This window comes from Copadichromis virginalis, linkage group LG18, assembly GCF_057382275.1.
Source record: "Copadichromis virginalis isolate Kocher_CV1m ecotype Utaka linkage group LG18, C_Virginalis_male_GT1.1, whole genome shotgun sequence".
NCBI classification, from domain to species: domain Eukaryota; kingdom Metazoa; phylum Chordata; class Actinopteri; order Cichliformes; family Cichlidae; genus Copadichromis; species Copadichromis virginalis.
Genome location: NC_140635.1, coordinates 18,756,322 through 18,776,477, shown reverse-complemented (window position 1 = coordinate 18,776,477; position 20,156 = coordinate 18,756,322). Strand labels below are relative to the sequence as shown.

The window sequence follows — 20,156 nt, the reverse complement described above, 5'->3', positions numbered from 1 at the left end:
CTAATTACAGCTTTGGACTGCCTCAGGGGCCAGATCAACAAGATACTTTGGCCTAGAGGGCGACCGTGGCGCTGTGGAAGCGCATCTGTAACCGGAAGGTTGCCGGTTCGATCTTCGGGCTCTCTGTCCTGGTCGTTGTGTCCTTGGGCAAGACACTTTACCCTACCGCCTACTGGTGTAGGCCAGAGGGGCCGATGGCGCGATATGGCAGCCTCGCTTCTGTCAGTCTGCCCCAGGTCAGCTGTGGCTACAACTGTAGCTTGCCTCCACCAGTGTGTGAATGTTAGATTGAATGAATGAATAATGGAATTGTAAAGTGCTTTGGGTGCCTTGAAAAGCGCTATGTAAATCCAATCCATTATTATTAGAGAACTGCTGCTAACTAGATATGTTGTGTTATTTGGACTGTTTTCTATGATGGTCCACCAGCGATGATTGTTCAAGAAATTTCTAGTATATTGGTTGTTTCTGAAGCAACCAGCCTGTCTGGCACCAACAATTGTGCCACGTTCAAAGTCACTTAAATCACCTTTTTGCCATTTTCAGATGCTCATTTTGAATTTCAGCAGGTTGTCTTCCCCGAGTCTACATGACTACATTGGACAGTTGAACCTATTAAAGTGGACACACTGTGTATGATTCATGTCAATCTGTGGCCAGCAGAGGACACTAGCGACACAAAACCGTTGTGACTGTGAAAGTCCCAAGTCGACATCACCTTTGTTGTTTTAGAGCAAAACAGGCTAGCAATTATTACACACTGAAGTGTAACACCACATCTTTTGATGCGTCTGACACACAAATGTCTGTATCATCATCATCATCATCATCAACTTTATTTATAAAGCACTTTAAAACAACCACAGCTGACACAAAGTGCTGTACATTGGAACTGTAAAATAAAATTACATGAGATATAAATAAAAACCAAATAAAAGAAGAGTGAAATCATTAATTAAATAACTACTTCAATTAAAAGAGAAACTAAGTCTCACTGAGGTTAAAAGCCAAGGAATAAAAGTGGGTTTTAAGACGTGATTTAAAAGTGGACAGTGAAGGGGCCTCTCTAATGTGCATGGGCAAATTATTCCATCACTGTAGAGTGTGAATGCACCTTTCTTACCTGTTGCGTGTGCACATATCCAATGCACATGTCCACCCTCATTTACAAAGTGCACTAAAAGAGTTTCTTCCCTCCAGGCAAGCCTGGGCAGGTTGCTCTTAAGGTGCAGAGAGGGAATACATTTGCAGAGATAAGAAGGAGGAAAGGTGTGCAGTGAAGGACCCCTCCACCCACATTACTGTGTGTCTGCAGGTGGTGAAAGTGAAGAATTCCCGGGGAGGGCAGGAAGGAAGTGAAGGCCCAGTTGTGGCGACTGCATAGAGCCCATCTTCCTCTGTTATTTAGTGTGGAGTGGTCTTGAAATAAAAGGAGCAGGGGAAAATCCAGAGAAGCAACCAACATTATCAGATTACAAAGGAAACTGTCAGGAGAAACACCATTTCACATGGGAAAAATAAGTGTGTGTTAGCATGTAAGATATATAGGTCTAATGCAGCAATAATTTCCCATTAAGATTAATTAATACATCTTTACATTTACTATTCCCAGGCTGTTTTATTATATAAGAATGGCTAAAACCAGACACTACATGTGGGTGTCTTTGTCAACTTTCTGAAGCTATAAGAACTAGTTGACCTTATGGGGAAAAAAACAACTATAAGAAACAATGATGAAGATTAAGTCACATAGATTATCCTTCTCCCAGCAAATACCAGCTTTGCAATAACCCCTTACAGATTTACACCAGCCTCTCCAAATTTCATTTTGCAGATAATTTGGAGGCCTTGTTTACCCGGCTGACAGAACTAGTTCTCATTCCTCGATCACCCCAGTTCTGCAGCTTTTTTACAGCCACTTAATTGGCGGGGCAGGGCCCATCTCTTTCCTCTGAACCAGAACAAAGGTTTGTGGACAGAAATAGAAACTGGATTCTGGGATGGCTGCACAATTTGAGGCCCATGCTTGGCTTTCAGCAGAGGCCAAAACCTGGAAAGGCACCGTGAGAAAACTGTAGGCTTTCATAACGCTTGTTAAATTGAGGTATGTCCAGGTCACATTGAGATGACAAACAAGTAGATCACTTCATCATAACTCGTAATGTTACTAACGGAATATTGGTAGTAGGTTGAGTCTGTGGCATCACAGCGCTCATACATGCGTGGTGAAACTGGGCATACTCCAAGGTCATTGATTGAGACTGTGGAGGGGTTTCAGTTAGGTCATGGTCTCCGAACAAGAAACAAAAAACTGTGGGATAAAGAGCTTCCTTCGTGGTGTAAATTTGCATTTACAACAGGGTTTTAGAATTTGTGCTAATTGGATGATTGTGGTTTCCAACATAGACTCATCTACCCAAACTACCTCAAAACCAAAAGCACATTTGTTTGTAGATTAATGCATGATGTCTACTACTTTGCAATTTTAATTTTAATGACACATGTCCAAGTCACATTTGAATATCTGTTTCTTGTCATATAACAGTGGTGAGAAAAAAGAGAGAGGTATTTTACACATGTGGGAAAATGTCCCTAAGATGTATGAATACATGTTCAACTATCCTCATAAGTCTAGGTGAGACAGAGACATAGGAAGTGTAACTGTCTTTGGGGGGACTTGGGGTCAAATTGAGTGGTGCCACTCACAGCCCACTTCCGACTACTCTGTAATCTGTCAGGGTGAGTGCTGAGAGTTCCTCTCTCTTTCTCTGTGTCCTTCACTTTGCTTAGGCCTAATTACAGCTTTGGACTGCCTCAGGGGCCAAGCCTCCAGAAACAGGGACCACGATAGACCACTCCAACAAAAAAAAGAAAGAAAATGATTAACTGGCCTTGGAATTAGATGAAAGCTGGCCTCTAGTTTGTTCGCCATTCGACCAACATCCAATAATCACATAATAGCTGAAGCTATGTATGGGTCCAGGTCAGAGCAGAATCAAAGAGAAACAATCATCATATTAATCACTATAGAGACTCCAATTTATCTGTGATCTTAGTCGGCTCAAAAAGCTCTCAGACAGAAGCAATTACATGACAGACAGTCATGAGACCATTCAGGGAAAAGAATAACTTTAAATGTACCAGACTTGTCATGTGATCTGCAACCGCCTCATTCCTCTCCTACTCCAGCACACCTCCACACTGTGTGTATTCCACACACTCTCTCCACAAGCACAGACGCACTGGACCCTGACAAGCAAAAATAGGGAAAGGGTTGTTTTGTGTTTGAGAGTGAGGGACACACACACACTCTCTCTTACATTGTTCTTCTGGGCTAACTCAGGCATGTTTTGCAGATATCCATCTGATTACAGTACGTGATTTATTTATCTATGAATGTTGGTACTGCACATTCCTTTGCTTTTACTTCCTTACATCCTTTAAGCTACTAAAAGAGCTGCTGTGTTAAAATGCCAGAGATAATCACAAGAAGAATTATGAAAATAGCTGTGGAGAAAATTTTGGTATAACTTATGTAAAGGTTTTAAAGTGAAATAAAACCTACTTATTTTATTATAGATTATATTTACCTGTGGGAAGTGGGGCATTATGGCTAATGTGAGCTACAGTCGGGTTGCTGGAGCTAGTGCAGCCCAGTCTGAGGTCTTCAAGCAAGTGTATCTGATTTGTCCAAATCGTCTTAAAACAGTGGAAAATTGCTCCATAGTACCATTTGACAAGCTGTTGCAGCTGGCCATAGTTGCCTCTGACAGCAGGTTATGTTAAACACATGTACAGTAATATCCTGTGTGTGCAAACGTACATTCTTCACACTCCCTCTTTATTGAGAGGCTGCTCTGCGAGACGACATTCCTCCAGTACATTACTCTTAGTCTCCTCTGCTATGCTGAATATGCACAGGTGGCTGAGAGACCCCCTTTCAAAGAGCTATGAGTAGAGGAAAGGGCAGAAAATCAGCAAGCTTTTTCTTTTTTCAGCATATGAACCAAATGTTTTGCATTCCAGAGAGCACTGCTCTGCTGTAGGCCTGTCTGTTAACAAATGGCAGGGCTGGTTGGCAATGGATTTGACACTGACTTCTTAGAAATGTAAAAAATACAAAAAAAAAAACAAAAACCCTGAACTGTACACCTCAACTCTGCTGCTGTTATTCTGTTGAGGTATTTTGGACAATTTCTGCTATGGTATTTGCTCTCTCATCTGTAACCAATAGCGGACCTAAAAACACCACAGATGTAATTACTCAGGAATTTTCTCACTTACATGTGTGGTATGCATCCTTATTTTAAGGACTGCTTTGTAGCAGAGACAAATGACCGGGACGGAACCAGCTATGTCGCCCATACAAACAAGTCAAGAGACAAATACATGGCTGTACGTGTGAGGAGCAGGTACACAAGGTAGACTTTTTGCATGACACAATAACACCAAATAGCAGATGGGATCCTTAATTATATTTATGGAATGTTTTACTTCATGCAAATAGAGGCAAAACAACAAGTTAAAAAAAAATGATAAGTTTACTGTTATTCATAATATTTCTAAAGACGATGTATAGTGTGGGGAAAGCACTATGGTGCAGTGTTTGGCACTAGTGGCTCACAGAAGAAAGGTTCTGGTCATGTCAGGTCTTTGCTGTACCCAAAATCAGCCTTGGACATGCAACTCTACTGATAAGTGAATGAAATCAGTGGATGTGAATTATTATGCATTATCTGCACAAGGAAGTTCATCATTGAGCAGTATTTGATAAATGAATATGGTCAATGTGCAGCTAATGCGCACACAGCATATACATCTAGTCTGTGTAGTCTGTGAAGTATAAAACGAAATTAAAAACAGAGAGACAAATATATATATATATGCCACCACTGATTTTGGTTATTCTTTAATATTTTAGACCTCAGGGTGTACTGTTTGCATAAATAATAATTTAATAATACATAATAATATATCAAATAATATACTAAAATTTGTAACTGTTTGATTGTTTATAATGTAGGCCTTTAAATTATTTACAAAGGATTTGGATCACCCTATTGGACACCTTTGGTCTACTGGAACAAAACGTTAAGTGCAGCCATGTGACCTTTTACCACGTAAAAGAACGGAAAGAAACAAATGATTCTGGCTTTTCAATGTTAAATAGCGTTTAGTAGTAAGTGTTGATGAATTACTGTAAAAGTCGAAGAGGCACATTGTAATAATAATGCTTGACACACATGACAACTGGCTCCCCCTATGGATTAAGGCGAACATAGCCGATTGCTGAGTTTCCTCTCGTGTGGGGACTTAAGACTTTATATGCACCGTCAGTAAACTGCAAATATGTATGTGTTTGATTAGTATTTAATTTATTTTTGTGGAACATCATTAGTACCGTGCTTCTAATGCTCTTGATTACATTTTGATTATTCCATTTTTTTAAAGATCTCAACTACATTGTTCACTTAAAAGTCATGAGTGAGAGGGTGAAGGAAATAAATGCCTTGGCCTGTGATTTTCTTTTTTTCCTTTTTAATGTTATTTAATATCTGTCTTAAAGAGCCACACCTTAAATCTTGCCTTGCTTTTCAGCAAAACCCCAGCATATTTCTCTGATGTCTTGAAGGAATAACGGAGTAGACGCAATTCAGCAGCACACCACAAGCTATTCGGGGGTGTGACTACGGTCATTGGGGTCTATATATTGAGATGTTTTGTCCGCTGTCTTTATGTGAATGGGAGAGAAGCTGCCCAGTGAAAAGTCCCCACGGCAGGACAGCGCACCTCCTCACTTCATTCGCTCTCAGACACAGCACCATGGATTCCTGTTTTCGCGCACTTTGCATGACTTTTGTCCTGGCAACGTTCACCTGGAGGTCAGGTGCGTTCGGACCTGTTATCAGATGCGAACCATGTGATCTTGCTGCACGGCTTCTGTGCAAACCTTTACCCAAGGACTGCTCGGAGAAGGTCCGCGAACCGGGCTGCGGCTGCTGCATGACTTGCGCGCTGAGTTTCGGCCAGCCGTGCGGCGTGTACACCGGGAGATGTGGCTCCGGCCTGATTTGTCAACATCAACCCGGTGAAACGAAACCTCTGCAGGCTCTGCTGGAGGGACGGGGTATTTGTGCAAACGCTACTAACAAGCGACAAACTACCAGACCAACAGTGCCAGTCAATGAGCTACCAGGTAATTCATCAGCGTGAGTGTTTATGCCTCAAAGTGCGCTCTTTTAGACACCTTACGTATCACTGGTTAATGACCACAATTTCGGTAGTTGCAGAAGAACTGGTAAATCTTTGCCAGTGGTCGTCGGGCAATGTAAGAATTACCAGATGTTGTATAAAAAGAGAAAACTTTTTTTCTTTTAGCAATAAAAATCCAGCTAATATGTGAAAACACTTTGATGTGTTTAAAACGTCTTTACATCAGAGGAACGAAGGTGGTGGATAAGGCTTTAAGCAGTGCGCACTGGAGAGATTTCGATTGTGGAAAGAAGAAGTGCCTCTTTGTGCCGCAGAGGGAAGATTTGAACCCTCCCTGAATTCATTGTAAAGAATTCAGGTCAGATAAATGTTAAAGCCTAGCCTGCATCTTCAAGGTTGCATGGTTTCTAGTTTGTACTTTTGAATGAAATCAAATTAAAAAAACAAAAAAGGTGGGCTTTTTTTTTTTTTTTTTTTTACTGGAAGTCAAGGTTTTCTAAAGTTTTTCAGAAGATGCTTTTAAAGCACACAATACCCATGTCCCTCCCCTGAACCCTAGCCTGTTGAAAAAATGTGAAATTAACACTCTGCTATGTTTGTTTATAAACACATTTTTATTTTCACAATTTTTTAGCAGAGAATGCTGATACTCAGGATGAAGAGCGCAATTCCACTGATTCGGGTGTTCAGACCACTACATACAGCACCCACAGACCTATTGGACCATTTAAGCCTCCACTTCACCCTTTCATCCCCCCAGACATCCTGAGACGGGAACAACAGAGAAGAACCCAGTTCTTTAAAACGGGGGAGCTACCGGGACCACTCGTCACAGATCAACAAAACTCTCTAGAGACCAAGCGGGAGCCTGAGTATGTAAGTACCACAACCAATATTTTTTCTGTCTTCAGAGCACACTGGAGGAATGTTTTTCTCTTCTTCCTCTGTGCTTTGGTGTTTTTTTCCCCCTGCGGGTGATGAAATGCTTTGGGTAGCGGTGCTGACGTTTGGCAGAGATTGTGAGCCAGTAGAATGGCATGGCAGCAAGCGGGTGCCATAGCCCTGCGGCTGACCTGGGTCAGGCGGTTGTTTGGCCACAAGGCGTCCGCGTGCCGGCTATACTGAGAGCCAGCGAATGATGGATTGGCTTATGTGAGTGCCTGTTGGGAAGCCCTGCTGCTATTTTGAGCTTCTCTTTGGCCCGAGAAGTGAGCACACTGTAGTAATGGGCTTTGACTGGCTGTTCTGATTAGTGACTTGAGTACTTGGACTTGAGGACAAGCCTTTTGACTCTGTCTTTGAGCTGTTTGAATTCACTTTAGCCCCCCCAGTCTTTGTGTAAGACTTCTAAGCAGCTTTGGCAAACTGCTAAACCTTCACAAGCCAGATGAATTCATTCCTCATCTGCCACCTCTTTCATATTGCAGCCACCATTGTTTAGGTATTACAGCAAGGCAGCGTGAGTCAGCTTTATTAAAGTGTTAATTCACCAAAACATTAATGTCAAAAACCCACTGCCAAATGGCATTGCTAATGAGGAAGTATAAACGCTTTATTCGCTTTTTATCTGTCTTCAAAATGAAACTATAGAATTTCTGATGTTAAAGGAAGGTACTAAAAACTGGTGATGTCTTCCCTCATTCACAGGGTCCCTGCCGAAGAGAGATTGAGAGCATTCTCAGCAACCTCAAGATCTCCAACATTCTCAACCCCCGAGGTTTCCGCATACCAAACTGTGATAAGAAGGGCTTCTATAAGAAAAAGCAGGTGAGAAAAAGTATACCTAATAATTTGATATTTGAGTGTTTTAGTAGTGCAGTGGTTCTCAAGCTTTTTCTGGCAGGCCTCAGTACAAAAGCCAAAAGAATGCTTGCACCCCACACCCTACAGTGTTTATCGACATTTAACAATCTAAAAGAATTCAAGATGAATTTTACTTTTAAAAAAATGTCAGTGCAGTTTCATCAGCAAACACATCACAGTCAGTCTTCTTAGTTTCTCCTAGTTGTTTGTGCCCATCACCAGTGGCTCATTGCCCCCCTAGTGGGACCTGCCCAGCAGTTTGAGAATCATTGGCTTAGTGCATCCTTATTCAGTGGACACGAAGGGCTGTGCATTATTTCATGATCTGCTTAATGCAAACTTGGTTACGGAATCAAAATGCTGTAAAAAGGAAATCAGCATTTGCGGAGTACATTCATAATGATTACAAGACGAATGACTCAAACTTAAGGTCTCCTGCAGCCCAATTACAGATTTGTTGCTGTCCTCATGTATTCATTGGTAGTTATTAGAGCCTCATCATTGCACCACCACACCAGTGAGGTATACCCTAGCCACTGGCTCTGGAAACTGGAACCACAGGGACCAAACCCCAGCGGGGTTGACGGCAGGGACGATGGCCATTTAACGGAAACCCTCCCAGGGAGACAGACGTCAAGGTGGCCGCCGGCACCCCATGTGCTTGCCCCATAATTGCTGGACTTTTGAGAGGCAGACACAGAAATAGAGCCGAAGCCATCCCAACGCTCACATGGTTCACCCACGATCGGGTTGTAATAAATGAGTGGTTCTGACGCATTCATATGGAGGCACTTAGGGCTCCCGCACCACTGCATCACAGAGGCAGCTTCCCCTATTACATAGCAGTCCCTCCCGCTTAATAGAAGTGTTCTTATTGACCTGCAATCATCTCATAACCAGCCTTACAACGCCAGGCTCATTGTCTTTGTTTATGCAGAACGGACCTTCTGCACCGCGCTAAGCCTTTAGGCACTGAAGGAGTGGCAGAGATGTTGTGGTGTTCAGTTGAATTTGAACACTCGGATGACTCTAAGGGAAAACAGCTCTTGTTACAATGATTATTAACAGTAAATGCCTCTTAGAGGGAACATAACAAACTACCCAATAATGATTTTGGTGTTGAAGAAGATGCATTTATAAAAATAAATAAATAAATTGATTAATGTATTTGTTTCCCCAATAGACAGCCTGCGTTTTTTTGTTTTTTTTTAACTTGCCGCCAAAATTTATGGTTCACTAAGAATTTTTCATTCATCATGATAAAGACTGTTTATGAAACTCTCCACCTAAGATCAGACCTCACTGAGTAAGGATGTCTCCCCGCGTGACCAGTCTCTTCTGTGCAGCAGCAAGTGTTGCTTTAGCCCTTGAAATGAATGGCTGTATGTTTAACTAGAGTGGAGGTTGACCTTTAGTAAAATTGGCAGTAAAATAACAGCCCTTGGGTAGCTCCACAGACTCTGTAAGTCATTTGTAGTAGGCCTACCCATAATTTGGAGCTGTGGGGTATAATCAGCAACAGATGATTCGTACTGGCCACCAGCTTCTGAAAATAGATCTTGGTTCACAGTTGTTCACAAACGGGACTAAGCAAATATTTTACCAGGTTTCTGTTTACCTTAAAGGTCTCTATATGTGTGTGTAACAGGAGGTAGACCATAAAAGCAGCTCAAAATACCACAGCGTGTTGGATAGCAAAGGCTCAGCACAATCTGACCATTAATGACTCTTAACTATGCTTTTCTGCTTCATTGACTAAAGTGGCCTGTTATCCATAATGCTTCATATTCAACCGGATTTGTACATTCAGCTTTCCCACCTCCCCCCACCGGTCTTCCCTCGCTTCACCTTGTTCTCTCCTTCACTTTCAGTGCCGTCCTTCCAAAGGCAGAAAGCGAGGCTACTGTTGGTGTGTGGACAAATATGGGCAGCCTCTGCCAGGTCTTGATAGGAGGGAGCGAGGAGATACCCAGTACTACAACTCTGACAGCCAATAGGAGCAGAGCAGGATGGGAGGGAGGGAGGCTGAGATTGAACGGCAAGAACTGTAAACAAATGAAGAAACCGAGGATATTGGAAGAGAGGTCAAGAGATGGCTCAGCCGATATATGGATGTTTGCTATTTCTAACTGTTGCCTGTGGGACCTTTTTCTGAGGCACAGCACAGAGCGCAGCAGAAGAGTACCGGGCAGAAAAAGCCTGTAGCCTCTGTACATGGATGGATTCTTCATAACCTGTTTGTCTCAGATTCAACCCGGACACCTTTTGGAATAATGTTACACCTAAAGAAACTATCTCAGAGGCCTTATTCTGATTTTAAAGCACAAAGACATGTCACAAGCAGTGATAAGAGAGCTCTTCATTTACGCACAATTAAATGGCATTGCATATGTGTAAATGCTTGTGATTTGTAATCATTATTTGTATGCTTGTGATTTGTTATAAAGCCATTGTGTTTTGTCTTGACAATGTATGTATATTTGAATAAGTAAGCATGCAGTGATTTAAGTATGAACTCCTATTTGTATGAATTCCATTATTCCGGTTGCTTCCTGCTCCAAGTAGGGAGTTGGTTGGGACCGTGCAGCTCAGACAACACAGCGCATAGAAAGTTATTTTTTACTCTGGGTCTCACGCCACGGAAAAAGAGATTTTGTTTCATGATCTGTACTGTGTGTGCGTGTGTGGGTTTTTTTGTTTGTTTGTTTGTTTTGTTGTCGCTTTGCATAAGCTGAATATAAGAGATAAGGGGTCCTTACAGTTATCTCCAGTCTCTGTGTAGCCAGTGATATTTTTTTAGCACTTGTCTTGGATTAAGTGGTCAGTTTAAATATGCTGTTTGCATGTACAATGCAACCCTCAGAAGTCTATTTTTACTTAATAAAGGCAGTATAAAGTTACCCAAGTATTGTTGTTTTTAATGTTTTGTAGATAGACACAAAACAAAACTCCTTTGTGATAAAATAAGATTTTATTAAGATGCACATCCACAGAATTAGAGTATATACAACAAACCCAATAATGGAAAAAGCAGCATTCCAGGGCAATTAGCATTCAGTTGAAACTGGATCTACTGCACATAGCTACAACAACAAACAAATCTTTAAACACAAGTGAATGATAATAAATACTAGAGTAGGTAGTCAGATAAAGAAAAGGTCAAATAAAGTCCCTAATGTGAGAAGATGTAGCTGAGAAGAGGTCTCAGAAATCCTCTGCTCAAACTGTGGACCTGCAGAGACCAGCAGAGGTAGACGAATGATGAACAACCCATCCCAAACCTCAGCGTGGCTTGGAAGAGCACTGATATGTTTGTGCTAGGCCACCATGCACATACTTGTGGCACTTTAAGCATTTCACCCAATACCCATTGAGGAAACGCCAATGGAGATACATTCAGACAATGTCAACAGAATGAATGAATGAGCTGCTGTGTTGTTTGCTGCCGTGCACAGCTCTAGTTATGAATGAATTAAACAAAAATTTATCCTGAAGTCTCTCAAATGGGCTTGGCACCGTAATGGACCTGTGGTTTTGAGCAATGGAGTTATTTAGTCAGAAACACAAATGTATACAGTGTCGCCCTATATTTACAACTGAAAAAAATAAAACAGGCAAACATATAAAAGATCTAAAAATGACAAATGGTTAATGCTTGTAAGAATATACAGGCAGCGAATAAATAAGTTGATCATACATACACCACGTAAATAAGATGGGAGGAAATTTCCTCCACTCAAATAAGTTTTCACAGTTTCATTTTTGCAAAGGAGAGCCGGCTCATCAGGCGGCTGACCTCCTGTTGCTGTTAATGTGTGTGCCTTTGTGTGTGTGAAAGTTGGTTTTTGAGTGACAACAGAGTCCATCCTTCAGTGAGTAACTTCTTGATGGCACTCTGAGTCACCGACCAAGTCGCTCGATCCTAGGAGCCTCTTCCCATTCCAAGACGAGACGCACCAGCAGCGAGCGGGTGGTCCAACGAGAGATGACTCGCACTGAAAAGGAAATAAAAATGGCATCTCTCACAAATAAATCACTCATTATTTTATAATAAATCCCTTTTGGGAGTCAAAATTCATTTTGTTATGGTGAAATTTCTGAAAAAACAAACAAAAAGTTAAATTCTCACCTGCTTGGCCTTGTAGAAGCCATGCTTATCACAGTTGGGAAGGTAGAAAGTTGTGAACTTCTCTCCTAACCTCTGCTGAGAGGTGGCTATCGTGTCCAGTGCTTCGTGCAGTTCAGTGTGACATGGACCCTGTGTAGGAAGAGAAACAATGAGAGCTACAGTCTCCTAAACACAAATGCACCAGCAAATTATCTACACCCCCTCAGAGCCATCTACTCCCTCTTGTGGAAAGAGAGATGAATTACTTTGAATAACCAGTTAGTCGGATTGTTTATTTTTCCCCTCACCTGTTGCACCAGTTTGTTGCGTATGGCATTGACCTTAGCCTTGAGACTCTCCTGGCCTTCAGCAAAATCTTGGTGATCAAAGGGAAGGTTAAGTCCCAGAATGTGCTGCAACGAGCCATGGTCAGGGACTCCTCCATCTTCCTCTGTAGAATTTTTAGAAAACAGAGAGCATACATGGCACATGAAATGGAATGGGGTTGCACTAAAGATGTAATTTCAATGCTGTGAACTTTTTTTAATTAATGAATATCAATATGAGCACATATGAAACAGCCAGGCTACCTTGGCGGAGGTCTACAGTGCAGATTCCTTGTCCTCTGGTCAGAGCGTGCAGTGGTCTTGCTTCACCAGGCCTGGGAGTGCAGCGGAGACCCTCAGCACAGTGGGCTGTGTGAACTCCACAGGAAGCCCCCTCCTCGAGCGCACAGGCCATGCAGCAGCCACAGCCTGGCTCCCTTAACACCTGCTTGCAGTCTGCTGGGATGGCGGGGCAGTCGTTCAGCTTCTGTTGAGTACAGGGGGCACAGCGGATGGGCTCTGGCCCCACCACCGGAGATGACCTCACTACGGACAAGACAACCAGAGCCGCCGCTGCCACAAACGTCAGCTTCTCGCTTAATCCAAACATTTCCTTCTGATGAAATTCTTTAGCTTTTTAGACGTTGTTTAAAACTGTCAGTTTCTTCTAACAAGTCTTCTCTGAACTGGCAGTATTTATATGAAAGCTTTGGCCTCCAGAAGGGTTAATAATTGACTCAGCACAGATATAAAATATTTTTCACAAAGCTGCTGTAAAAGGTGGATGACCCCGCTTGCCTTGCGTAGTTTGAGGTCATTTGTCAATATTGACGCTGGAATGCACATCAAAACAACTTTTGACGTGCATTAGTCATCTTTCTTTAACTTTAGAGTTATGAAAACAACTGAACAGTGCTGCTGAAATTCAGTACAATGATGAATAGTGAATAACGTCTTTAAGAGAGAGCATCACGTGATCCAAGGAGCTCTAGGCTTTGCTACAATGGCTTGTTAATGTTAAAAACTGTCTTATGGGTGTTGTCAAAACTTTATCTTGTGAAGTAATTCTGACAGGTTAGGTGCTGACACTGTTTTGACAGAAAAAAGTCCTATTTGTCCTTTTAGTCTTGTTGGTGAAGGTTCCTCTTATCACACATGCAAACAAACAAGGTCCTCCACCTTGTTTATCGACCTGTGTGATAACCCAGTCTGCCTTGCATAACCCAGAAATGGTGAAACGACACATTTATCTGGGAAAAGATGGCAGTAAATGGCCGTTTCCTTGCTGTAATATTTGTCATAAATACCTAAGTCAAATGCCACATACCTTTAGTCATACGATGTGTGACACAAATTTCAATAGGCAGTGATCCCGTGCTTTTCATTCACTGAAGAACTTGCTTTTACCCTGCAAACTTTTAATTGCTTTTTTTAATTTAATAATTATTCACCATGGAAACAGATACAGTCATCAGGACCAATTACTAAAAACACAGGTCTTAATAACAAAACTATGTGTACAGTCCCGGGATAAAAATATGAAGTTAAAGAGATAAAATGCTGATGAATGTGAGGATATGGGCACAATGAGAAATAACAAAAATGAGCACATTGTGTGTGTACATTTTGCATTTAATAGGAAAGTAAAATATGTTGTCTTTGAATATCTTAATTTTTTTTTAATCTTAACTAGAGAAAAATATGCTTTTAAATGAAACCTTTATACCTTTAAATTGCTAGAAATGTGTACACCCAGCAGTATATAAAAGAAGTCTGCATTAGCGCCTCTTTAAAGTACTGCAGACTATGCGTGAATCGCACACATTTTACTAATTTAATAACATAATCATGATGTAAGAAAAGGACCACGGCGTTACTACGTTTGCATGTGCATGAACTGAAACTTTAATATGTATTTTAATGCAGATTTACTTTAGCTTACATAGGTTGGGTGAAAACACTTTCTTTTCATAAAAAATAGAAAAATAAATTTTATTGATTTATTTTGAGTCAACTCTGACTGACGGTACACTAAAGTGCACCAGCCATGTTGCTCCCACACAGCAGGGGAGGGGTCAGCTTTGACGTTGCTATGCTTGCTGAAGAGAGCTTTGGTTCTTCGTGTTACATTCTTCACTGGCATCCAAATCTAGTAACTTAAGAAACGGTAAACGGGTTCAGCTTGAACCTAACAGCAGCAAGTGCTGGTTGAAAAAGGGATTGATACACAAAATAAAAATACAGCGAAGACAGTAGCGGGATAGAAGCACAAATACCAAACTGAAGATAACACAATGACACAATTAACTCTTGCACAAAATATACACATCATGTTCTCTCTAAGCATTGAACTCTTGTGTAATGAAACCAGCTATCGTGCCTTTTGTTTATTCACGTATAACAACAAACGAAACGGGCCCGCACATGGACTTCACTCTCTTGTCAGTGGCTTCCTTAAATAAGGCACATTAGGCAGAATTTGTTCAACGTTCAGTTTGTCACGAATGAGGTCCCAGGTTGGTGTGTCCCAAATGTTTCACGTTCACCTCACGAGATGTCACTCAATCACTAGCTGATGAGTTGTTGCCTCTTCGATGCTGACCATCAGATCCGCTAGCCAGGGGGGAAACGGTTCCTCCTTTGAAATATGTTAGAGGGCATTAGTGGAAAAGAGATTTAATTAAGGTCCATATTTTTTTTTAAGTCAAGACAGCTTTGCTTAAAATTATACTCACAGCTATTAAATTCTTCTTAGAGCGTTTCCTTGGCTTCGGGACTGGCTGTTTAGATCTTCTCGGTTTCTGCCACTTAATCTTGGAGGCCTTGAAGCAAAAATAAACTAGTCTTTTTTTCAGATTTTTAAAAATTATTATTATTTATTTAAATAGAAGCAAATAGTAAATACTCAGTAACACCTACCTTTATTTTCACCTTACTGCTATTGGATCTCCTTACATTTGTAAATTTCGGCTGTCCTGGTGTTGTAGCTTCACCACGTAGATGAAAAGAAAGCGTGCTCACATCAGACACGGAAAAGCTCTCGGTTCCTTCGTGTGGATGGTTTGAAAACTGGCTCAGGGAACGAGACAGCCTCCCAGGTCTCAGAACCCTCAGTTGAGCAGCATCGTCATCTTTATCGCTCTCATCTTCTGCCAGCGCATCCTCTTCCTCCACACCTACTTGAAATGGAAAATCGCCCTCATTTCCTTCTCTTGTTCTGTTCCCTTCAGTTTCATCCTCAAGCTCTGACTCTTCCTGGATGGGCTCCAGACCAGGTCTCTGTTCCATCAAAAAGCCTATTTACTCATGACATTTACCATTTTTATCATTTGATTTGCTTTATTCAAAGAATAGTGATAACAGATTAGGCTTACATTTGGCTGTTGAATGTCCATTTAGCTGGATGGCTGAGCTTTTTGGAACCAGAGTAAAGATACTGCAGTCTCTGGTGTGAGTGTGGCCTCCTTGTCATCAGTTGATTATTGAAATCAGGTGCAGAGGCTTAACATTTTTCACAGATGTTTTGACAGGTCATTGCAGGTGCATGAGAAAATTACTTGCATTGCCTAATTTTACAATATACATGCAAAATAAAGCAATGCAGCTTAAAGTCACTCAGCTTATTGTGACTATTATTGTGACAGCAATGTTAATTTTGCACCATTTTGCACCATTTACCATTTACGGGGCGATCGTGGCTCAAGAGTTGGAAGTTCGCCGTGTAATCGCCTTGTAATAGGAAGATTGCTGGTTCGAGCCCTGGCTTGGACAGCCTCGGTCGTTGTGTCCTTGGGCAAGACACTTTACCCGTTGCCTACTGGTGGTGGTCAGAGGGCCCGGTGGCGCCAGTATCCGGCAGCCTCGCCTCTGTCCGTGCGCCCCAGGGTGGCTGTGGCTACAATGTAGCTTGCCATCACCAGTGTGTGAATGTGTGTGTGAATGGGTGGATGACAGGATATGTAAAGTGCTTTGGGGTCCTTAGGGACTAGTAAAGCGCTATATAAATACAGGCCATTTACCATTTAAAAATTAATTAATTCCAATTGGCTAAAAAAAGAAACTAATAAGCATTCTTGAGGTTAGTATAGCAAATGCCTTAGTCTAACATCGTATCAAATGACTTCCAATTACTTAGTCTGATTAGTGAATACTTTCAGGTATATATCAGTTGTAAACTTATAGCATCAGTGAAATCATTAACTTCAGACTTTTCCATCATGTCACATATTAATAGGTATCAAAGCAAAAAAGGTCATATATCAATATGTTACAGCATTGTTCAGGAATGAAGATTTTGATCTATGTATTAAAATATCAATAAATAAAATAATAATTCTGTGTTGTGTATATAACCCAGGATGTGGAGTTATTGGTTAAGGTCCAATAGACTTAACCACAGTAATTTAATAAATATACAGGCAGAAGGCAGACAGTGTGCAAGATTTCCATTTGGTTGCCAACACATCAAAGATTAAATTTGTCTGACTATCATGGATTTCTGCATCTCTATAGACTACTGATGAGGAGAGAATGAATGCATATAAACTGTGGTCAAAATTCATTTTGAAGTAGAAATGTGTTACAAATGCTCTTTTTTTTCTTAATACAGACTAGCAAATTGTATTTTCTTTGTTCACAGAAAAATGTTCACATAAATCATTAATTTATGGGTATATATATATATATATATATATATATAATCAAGTTACATTTTCTTGTTTGTGACATATGCTATTTGTCTTTATGTAATTCCAACCATTCAGGAGTGCAACAACCAAATTACTCATTTCAATCCCCTTTGGCCCTGATGACACCATGACGAGACTTGCTCCTTAACTATTATTTGCAGTAGTTTCCCTTTACTGTTTGAGCTCGACTTCAATTAGAGTGAAGGTGACATGAACTTAAAAGCTCAATGATATCACCCCTTTTAGTAAATGAAGAACTTCATCAAGGTAAATCAACATAAAACTACATAAACGAAGCATTGTTTCCTCTCTCCAAGCCCATAAAAGAGCTAAATAGGTGAGCAAATGAAGTGTTTGTTGACTTAACTGTTACACTGAGTGAACCTTAAACAAACTTTACATCAGTACCAGGAAAACAGTTTTGGCCCCTGCCCCGTGTTTGACACATGATGACATCCATCTAGCCGTGGGCTGTCAAAGTACATTGACCGACATGATAAACATGTTATTGTCTTAAATAGTTTCCTGTTGAGAAAGAAAACTTTTACAGCGAAAGTGATTAAATAATGTCTGAGAAAATAAAAATAAAAAAGGTGATCTTTCACATTTGTAGCCAAAACTCAAGAAACTACTTTCTTTATCATAGCGATACTGATGATATTTTATACACCAATATTGTCTTTATTACAAAATATTCAATAACCCAACTTTACACTGTACAAGATACAACATAGTTTACAACTTTTGACTATTTACAAAAAGTATGATCTGCATATCAAAGTGAATATATCTAAAAAGGCAAGTTGCAATCACTGTAAGCTTATTGAGTAAGGCAAGAACTTGAAACGTGATGTATTTACACTTTTGCAGATCGAGTGAAAGTTCTATGTGCTGATAAAGATACAGGCTATAAAGATAATCTGAAGCGCATCATGTTTCTGCCAGTATATCTGAGAGATGTGCTAAAGCTAAAATTTCTCGAGGAAAACTCAAAAATGTAGCTGCTAGATAACAAAAAGCAATAGTACAGTAATGTGTATGCCTGAAAGACGACAGCAGCGAGACACTGCAGGAAATCTTCTGTGGCCTCAAGGAAATGTTTGAAAGTACTTACAGCATTTGAAATGTTTAGGCTAAAGGAGTTAGTCATGCATTTGTGGAAGTCATGTGCTTATAGTATATGCTCTCTTCTGTGTGGATGAATGCCATTCTTAACTCCTTTAGATATCTGTATGTAAGGATGCGTGGGCCCTCTGTGTGATGTTCTATAATACTCCATCGCTGGTCCCATTTTGGCATAAACTAGCATCCATAGAACCACAAATCCAACTCAGTATGACTTCTGTTTAGGTTTGTTAACCTTTGTCTTTTCCTCGTATTATCTTTTTGCCTCCTCATCAACAAAGCTGCCCCTATCTGTGTATTATGTGTACATGCCATATTGCACTACAATACAAAAGAATGTCATGTATTAAGGAAAACTGATTTTGTCTTTCCAGGGTTTAAAACACACCTTTGTCTTCTACCAGTGATCGAGCATGTGGTAAACATCTACTGCAACTTTCTCTCTCATCTTTGTTGAGGCAATGTAAGTATCGCTAGTGATCTATGGAAAGCTCGGTACTTTGGTTTTCTTTCAACAGGAGTATCATTACTATGGCTGTCAACTTTTAAAAAGTCATGCACTATTAATTGTAAATATGTATCATAAAAAGCATATTTCATCCAGTGAGCTCCAAGTAAAAAAAAGAAAAAGAAAAGAGACTGTTTTGTGCTGTTTTGTTACAATTCAGAATTGACCACACATGCATACGCACACTCACAAGTACACACTTGCATGCTTACATACACCAAAAAGAAACAACACCATTTTACGCTAAATAACGCAATGAATCCTTGGCATAATAAGAAAGACAGTGCAAAAGCAATAGCATGATCAGTCTCTTTCTGGATATCAACGCACATATCCCCCGAACACGGAATATGTACAACATAGTAAAAAATAAATATGCTCATTATACCTGGATCTGATGGAACCCAACAAAACCACACATCTAATCATCTGTTACAGAGATGTTAAAAGAGGATTTGAGATTCCGGGTACCCGTCTCTGCACTCTGCATTTTGTCTCTGAAAAGTGGCAAGCAGTTAAAAATCCCTAAAGCAAGTATGATTATCCATACAATGACTTCATATTTCTGGAAGTTCACATCCTGAATGGGTGTATCCTGGGTTGTGCCAGTACAGACTAGACGCTTCTAGTCCTCCAACCAGGTTTTCTTGCTTTATTTAAGATGAATATATTTTCTTTCTTCCTACACTGACACATCTGCAGCAGCTGCCACCGTCTCAATTTCAATCTCTGTCACCTCTACAGCCCTCTCTTCATCAACCTTACCCACTGCGGGCACACAGGATGAGGGTTGGCATGCGGCTTGGCTGTTGCTGCTGCTGTTGGCAGTGTTCATCTGCATGTTGCTACCCATGCCGGGATGAGCAGTGAGGCTGGCAGCAGAGGACACGCTGGCCAGATTGGTCGGGACGCTCGTCTTTCCACAGGAGTGGATCCGACGTGCCAGGCTGGCGGAACGCATCACCGAAGAAGTGGTTGCAGTGCCCACTCCCTGAACCTTCCCTTCCAGGAAGTAGGTCAGCATCTCACCTTTGCCTTTTACACTGACCTTGCCACGGCAAACCAGGTCATAGTTGGTATTCAGTAGCCGATAAACCTCCTCAGTCACCTGGATAATAGAGGCATAGGAAATATAGATATTTGTTATTGTAAGTGTTGGTAGATGTGACAGCGGAGCTTGGCAAGCTGGTTACACTTGACTCCATCATATTTGTGGATCATTTGTAATTGAAAACAAGTACCTGTATTTTCCCAGGTACTCCAGTGCTGTCCATTCGACTGGCCACATTGACCGTGTTACCCCAGATATCGTACTGAGGTCGCCGTGCTCCAATCACCCCTGCAACCACTGGACCCACATTGATTCCTGTGCACAGACATAAAAA

At 41.0% G+C, this 20,156-nt stretch overlaps 4 protein-coding genes across 5 annotated transcripts in view; 1 reads left to right on the top strand and 3 right to left on the bottom strand.

Moving 5' to 3' along the window:
* The first annotated feature begins 5,715 nt into the window (after positions 1-5,715).
* Positions 5,716-10,910, top strand: LOC146687665 (insulin-like growth factor-binding protein 3). The gene is made up of 4 exons (XM_085439326.1): positions 5,716-6,196; positions 6,848-7,089; positions 7,861-7,980; positions 9,888-10,910. Exons 1-4 carry the CDS (start codon positions 5,716-5,718, stop codon positions 10,011-10,013), a joined length of 969 nt encoding a protein of 322 aa, XP_085295452.1. The 3' UTR covers positions 10,014-10,910.
* A 940-nt stretch (positions 10,911-11,850) lies between these two features.
* On the bottom strand, positions 11,851-13,142 carry igfbp1b (insulin-like growth factor binding protein 1b). Its single transcript, XM_085439170.1, has 4 exons — positions 12,715-13,142; positions 12,433-12,575; positions 12,146-12,274; positions 11,851-12,011 (listed from the first exon to the last, which is right to left on the bottom strand). The coding sequence occupies exons 1-4, from the start codon at positions 13,058-13,060 to the stop codon at positions 11,886-11,888; spliced, it is 744 nt and encodes a 247-aa protein (XP_085295296.1). The 5' UTR covers positions 13,061-13,142; the 3' UTR covers positions 11,851-11,885.
* Positions 13,143-14,110: 968 nt separating this feature from the next.
* LOC146687663 (uncharacterized) lies at positions 14,111-15,780 on the bottom strand. The gene is made up of 3 exons (XM_085439824.1): positions 15,370-15,780; positions 15,186-15,272; positions 14,111-15,088 (listed from the first exon to the last, which is right to left on the bottom strand). Exons 1-3 carry the CDS (start codon positions 15,736-15,738, stop codon positions 15,008-15,010), a joined length of 537 nt encoding a protein of 178 aa, XP_085295950.1. The 5' UTR covers positions 15,739-15,780; the 3' UTR covers positions 14,111-15,007.
* A 2,007-nt stretch (positions 15,781-17,787) lies between these two features.
* Positions 17,788-20,156, bottom strand: part of LOC146687662 (adenylate cyclase type 1-like) — a 38,347-nt gene continuing 35,978 nt past the window's right edge. For both annotated transcript variants that reach the window (XM_085438343.1, XM_085438344.1), the window contains exons 19-20: positions 20,013-20,137; positions 17,788-19,879 (exon numbers count right to left, since the gene is read on the bottom strand). In XM_085438343.1, coding sequence (XP_085294469.1) covers positions 19,454-19,879; positions 20,013-20,137 — 551 coding nt within the window. In that variant the 3' untranslated portion in view covers positions 17,788-19,453. The remainder of the gene's footprint in view (positions 19,880-20,012; positions 20,138-20,156) is intronic.

Excerpts from the sequence above, each read along its gene's own strand:
- igfbp1b (XM_085439170.1), bottom strand. The coding sequence starts at position 13,060 with ATGTTTGGATTAAGCGAGAAGCTGACGTTTGTGGCAGCGGCGGCTCTG. Across the intron at positions 12,576-12,714 it reads CACTGTAGACCTCCGCCAAG|AGGAAGATGGAGGAGTCCCT; the intron begins GTAGCCTGGCTG and ends AAAATTCTACAG. Across the intron at positions 12,275-12,432 it reads GCAACAAACTGGTGCAACAG|GGTCCATGTCACACTGAACT; the intron begins GTGAGGGGAAAA and ends CTTCCTACACAG.
- LOC146687663 (XM_085439824.1), bottom strand. The coding sequence starts at position 15,738 with ATGGAACAGAGACCTGGTCTGGAGCCCATCCAGGAAGAGTCAGAGCTT. Across the intron at positions 15,273-15,369 it reads GCAGTAAGGTGAAAATAAAG|GCCTCCAAGATTAAGTGGCA; the intron begins GTAGGTGTTACT and ends TTTTGCTTCAAG. Across the intron at positions 15,089-15,185 it reads CTAAGAAGAATTTAATAGCT|GAGGAACCGTTTCCCCCCTG; the intron begins GTGAGTATAATT and ends CATATTTCAAAG.
- LOC146687665 (XM_085439326.1), top strand. The coding sequence starts at position 5,716 with ATGTTTTGTCCGCTGTCTTTATGTGAATGGGAGAGAAGCTGCCCAGTG. Across the intron at positions 6,197-6,847 it reads GCCAGTCAATGAGCTACCAG|CAGAGAATGCTGATACTCAG; the intron begins GTAATTCATCAG and ends ACAATTTTTTAG. Across the intron at positions 7,981-9,887 it reads GCTTCTATAAGAAAAAGCAG|TGCCGTCCTTCCAAAGGCAG; the intron begins GTGAGAAAAAGT and ends CTTCACTTTCAG.